The 5,000-nt window shown below is 40.0% G+C and overlaps 1 protein-coding gene across 1 annotated transcript in view; it reads left to right on the plus strand.

Annotated features, from left to right (window-relative positions):
• The first annotated feature begins 2,401 nt into the window (after positions 1-2,401).
• LOC103988970 (sulfate transporter 3.1) overlaps positions 2,402-5,000 on the plus strand; it is a 4,696-nt gene continuing 2,097 nt past the window's right edge. The window contains exons 1-5 of the mRNA XM_009407675.3: positions 2,402-2,888; positions 2,983-3,190; positions 3,629-3,800; positions 4,321-4,386; positions 4,946-5,000. The exon at positions 4,946-5,000 is cut by the window's right edge and continues 59 nt beyond it. Coding sequence (XP_009405950.2) covers positions 2,558-2,888; positions 2,983-3,190; positions 3,629-3,800; positions 4,321-4,386; positions 4,946-5,000 — 832 coding nt within the window. The 5' untranslated portion in view covers positions 2,402-2,557. The remainder of the gene's footprint in view (positions 2,889-2,982; positions 3,191-3,628; positions 3,801-4,320; positions 4,387-4,945) is intronic.

A 5,000-nucleotide genomic window follows, 5' to 3' on the forward strand; every position in this document is an offset into this window, starting at 1 on the left:
ATAATTATCTAATTAAATTAATTGTGAACATTATTGTTAAAATTTTGTTATATTTAATAAATTATAACATTTTCATTGGCCACAACAAATGGTGTGCTCGAGCAATATATATATATATATATATATATATATATATATATATATATATATATATATATATATATATATATATATATATATATATATATATATATATATATATATATATATATATACACAATCTTATCTAAGCAAATAAAATATGAGCCATAATCTTGACAGAGTGCTGGTCTCTTGAGCAGTCAACGATGAGATGGTGGGGTCAACAAATCAACTCACAACCACAATATAGATACACCATATATAATACGTAAATAATGTGTCACATCTCTCTCTATCTTTATATATATTCTTTGCAGAAGGAAATGGTCCAAAAGAGAAGCCGTGTAGGAGTTGTGGACGGTGGTGATGAGGGGGAGGGAATAAATTCACGGCTGCAGATGGAGACAAAAGCCAGCGTCCAAAGCTGGTCACAGGTGTTGTCAACGCCACACCCGTGATGGTGGGACCCACGCTCTTTCCTACTCACTTTTATTGGGCATCAATCATTGCACCCGCGTCAAGTCAACGCAACCCCACGCGACTCGAAGTCCTACGTCGTCAACATACAAGAAGAAGAAACACAAATAAATTTCTTGCTAAATGAAGAACACAAATAAATTTCTTGCTAAATGATGGATATAAATATAATTTCATCTCCACGACGTAAAAGAAAAATGAAAATGATGCTCTATTTATGCATGTATTGGCGACTAATCTGTACGTATCATAATACGTCCCGGTGTGTGCAGCGTTGTATGGAAGCTGTTTACGTAGCGCCTTCTCTCACATCTGCATGGCTGAAATATAGGAACAAATGTAAGAAGAAATTAAGGTAATTTTTAGGAAAAAAAATTATATTTATTTATGTTTTTACGAAAGCGATCCTTATTTTCAGAATTTTTTTATCAGCCTCATTTTTTGTCGGATACCTGAAATATTTTTTCGCTTGATTTTTCTCTCTTTTCAGAGGGTCTGATTTATATATAGGATTAATCAAATCAGCTATTGTGTTATTACACTATTTTATATTTTTTAGTAATACTAAACAAAATATTATAATATAATATTCTTGAACAAATTTTATAAAAAGATTGTGTTTATAATATTTTTACAGTATGTTAAAAAAATTATAGTATCTTATCACATTATAATATTTTCTTGATATTATTGAAAATACTATAACGTAATATAAAAATATTATAAGTAGACCGATCAAGAGTGAAAAGGAGGGAAAAATATTTTTATGCAGAAAAATAATGTCATTAGAGAATTCTAAAAACGAAGGCACTTCCTAGAAAAAGCTTAAAGAAATAAATTTTCTTTTGAATAATTCACCCAAAAAATTATTTACCAAATATATAACTCACTGCAACTTTCTAAAGATTCATATTTAGCAATCGTTATATCTCCATATTTGACGTACGACACATGTTCTATATTAATTTTGTTTGTAGATACAGCATAACTATATAAAAGGCGAATGAATTGTATCATTAGAAAACATCTTCCCATCCATAAGAAGGATATCTAATGAATTGCCTCGAGAAAAATTGAACACGAGACATCTTTTAGATCGAGTGAGATAATTAGCAGAGACGACAAGGCGATCACAAAGAGACAAACTTGAGCTAACACGGGATGCACAATGCGTCACGCGTTGCCTCTTTGCATCTATGATTGATCGTAAATGGAAACCGTGTAGAAAAGACAATTTTGATTTAGAAGACAAAGTAGAAAAGAGATTTATATATTTTATTTGATTAACTGCAATAGTAAAGCGAGCTTTCATTTTTAGATTTGCTGTCACAATCTCGCCTAAGTCTATCAAAATTTCAACAATTATGATTGCACTTCCATCACTTGGAAAAAAACACTCGGCAATTTGTCTTTTCTCTTTGCCATAGTTTGCCTGCCGACCTCTTCACCACAGAGCTCTGAGGGAGGGTAGTGTCTTAAATGCATTTAGCTCTCTAGATTTTATGTAGAGAAGAAACAAAAAAGAAATTTGCTTGATCTGAGAGGAATTGTAAGTTTGGTTCCTCTCAAGTTTCTGGGTCCCGCTGCCACAAATCTAAATCCTCAGGCATCGTGCCTATCGTCCTCAAACCATTGAACTCCTCCTTCCCAGTAGGGTTCATCTCACAAGGGCCACTCCCACGCTGCCGAGTGCCGACACGGCGTGGACCGGCCACATGTCCATCCAGGCGTGTGGGACCCCCGGGCCACTACGCCTCCCCCTCCAGCGCCTACACCGGTTAAGACGAGAAGCTCGCTTCGGCTCACCCCCATCCCCTTCCTCTTCTCTATATAATCCCACCCTCGCCATTTCCCTCCGTCTGTGCTCAGTTACAGCTTCCCTCCCTCTGTCTCTCTAAAGAAGGCTTGGTCTTCTCCTCCTCTCTTTTCTGTCGTCTCCCCCTCTGCGTTAAGCTTCGTCCAGCTCTTTTAGGTTTAAGTTACTGCTACTTGAGTACTTATGGGGAATGCCGATGGCGTGTTCCCCGGCACGGAGTTTGCGCGCCGCGTGCCGGTGCCGCCGCCGCGGCCGTTCCTCGACACCTTCAGGACCAACCTGAAGGAGACGTTCTTCCCCGATGACCCCCTCCGGCAGTTCAGGAACGAGCACGGCCCGCGGAGGGTTATACTGGGGTTGAAATACTTCTTGCCCATCCTTGAATGGGCTCCGAGCTACAGTTTCGGCCTCTTCAAGTCTGACCTCATCGCGGGGATCACCATTGCCAGCCTCGCCATCCCGCAGGGGATCAGCTACGCGAAGCTCGCGAATCTGCCACCGATTCTTGGTCTATGTGAGTGCAGTCATCTCCATTAGCCATAGTACTACTAGTAGGGATGCTTGTTCACGGTTTGGCGCGGTAGTGAAGGGTTTCCATGTGATTGTAGATTCGAGCTTTGTGCCCCCGTTGGTGTATGCGATGATGGGGAGCTCACGCGACCTCGCCGTAGGGACGGTGGCCGTAGCTTCTCTTTTGATCGGGTCGATGTTGGGGAACGAGGTCTCCCCTACCAAGGATCCGGCATTGTACTTGCACTTGGCCTTCACTGCAACTTTCTTCGCTGGTCTCTTTCAAGCGGCCTTGGGGTTGTTGAGGTATGTTGACCGATCGCCAACTTACAGAAACTTGGAAGGTGGTAATTAAGAATAGGAGGGTGACAACAAAAAGCAAGAGTTAATATTCATCAGGTTGAACAGAAGAGAAGAAAGGGGTTATATGTGGATATATATGTGAGATAAGGATTGAGGACTAAGCAGACAATTGCAGGAAAGAAGCAGAACTCGTTGTCGTATCATGCAGGAGACTTTAACACTTCCTGTTCACCTTATCAAACATAAGGAATATAGAGACAGGAAGGATGGGCATAGAGTGTTTTGTTTTTTGATGTGGGGCTCTATATATCATGATTCCAGAAAGAGAAGTTGAAATGATTCTGTTAATCCAAGTTTTGCTTGCTATTGATTTCTTCCTGTGGAAATAATATAATAGAAACTTGGTTTAATCTGTTGATCTTCTTCTAAATCTATATGCAGGCTTGGCTTCATAGTGGACTTCTTATCTCATGCAACCATAGTGGGATTCATGGGAGGAGCTGCCACAGTGGTGTGCCTACAGCAGCTCAAAGGCATGCTGGGTCTCCAACATTTCACTACTGCCACTGACTTGGTCTCGGTCGTGAAGTCAGTTTTCTCACAAGTTCACCAGGTTCAATATTCTCTCTCTCTCTCTCTCTCTCTCTCTCTCTCTCTCTCTCCGCCCAACCCCACTTGTCATTAATGGCAACCGAACAATTCCGGTTCAATTCATTTTTATATTACTAAACAGTAAAGACCTTTGCATTATTCATACCTTTCATTAAAGAATGAAGAGAACCTTTCATCATTTTGTGATGATTCTTACTGAATAGAATCAATATCTGAAACCAGATAAATCATGCACCCAAAGTGTGTGACACCTCTCCATATCCTTTCCTGTGGATAATTTTTTCTGAGTGGTGTTGACTGTAGATAACTGTATTCACTGTGAGTTCCTATTCATAATGGATGTGAGAATCTCATTTTCCGAGAAAAAAGTATGAGTATCTTACTATCATGACTCTTGGAGTTCGTCTCGTGGAATCGATATGTTTGATGCTTGTCGACTTCCAAATGGTGTGTGCGTAACCTCAAATTTACTGTTGCCTTAACACACTTCCTAACAATTGTGCCTTTTTCTTTTGCTGCAGTGGAGGTGGGAAAGTGCAGTTCTTGGATGCTGCTTCCTCTTCTTTCTTCTCCTCACACGTTTCTTTGTAAGTGCTCAGTCCTACTACACCACCCATGACTGTGTTTTTGGAATTCAACAAGTAGCCAATTCATGTAGAAGCTCCAATAATTCTCAAACTATTGCCCATATGAACAATTTTGTGGCACTAAATGTGTACTACGAATCTGGAAAGGGGTATCTGCAGATAAGAGTTTCCCATGCATCCATGTCAGGACACAAGCCCGTGACATAGTTGCAGGGAAAAAGAAGGCTCACCATCCACTGGTGAGGCAGGATGGCTTTGCCAATTATTGCACCAGTTGCCCATCAATCCACCAAAAGAAGTTGTCTTTTTGTTCTTGTCCATAAGCCTTCCTCTACCCTACTTCTGACCTAAACATGTACGCAACTGGTGATTCCAACAAGAATTATAATAGTTGTGAAGGCTCTGAGGAAGTGTGTTACAAGAATTATGGCTCTTGGCAATTAATTTGGGTCTCTTTCTGACTCTATAAACAAACATCTTTCTTTTTCAGCAGTGAGTATTGAATTAAAATAACAATCACATGATCTTCATTATCGTTTTATTTTGCTTAATTAAACAGAGTAAAAGGCGGCCCAAGTTCTTCTGGGTCTCTGCAGCTGCCCCCTTGACTTCTG

This window comes from Musa acuminata, chromosome BXJ1-6, assembly GCF_036884655.1.
Source record: "Musa acuminata AAA Group cultivar baxijiao chromosome BXJ1-6, Cavendish_Baxijiao_AAA, whole genome shotgun sequence".
Taxonomy (NCBI): Eukaryota; Viridiplantae; Streptophyta; class Magnoliopsida; order Zingiberales; family Musaceae; genus Musa; species Musa acuminata.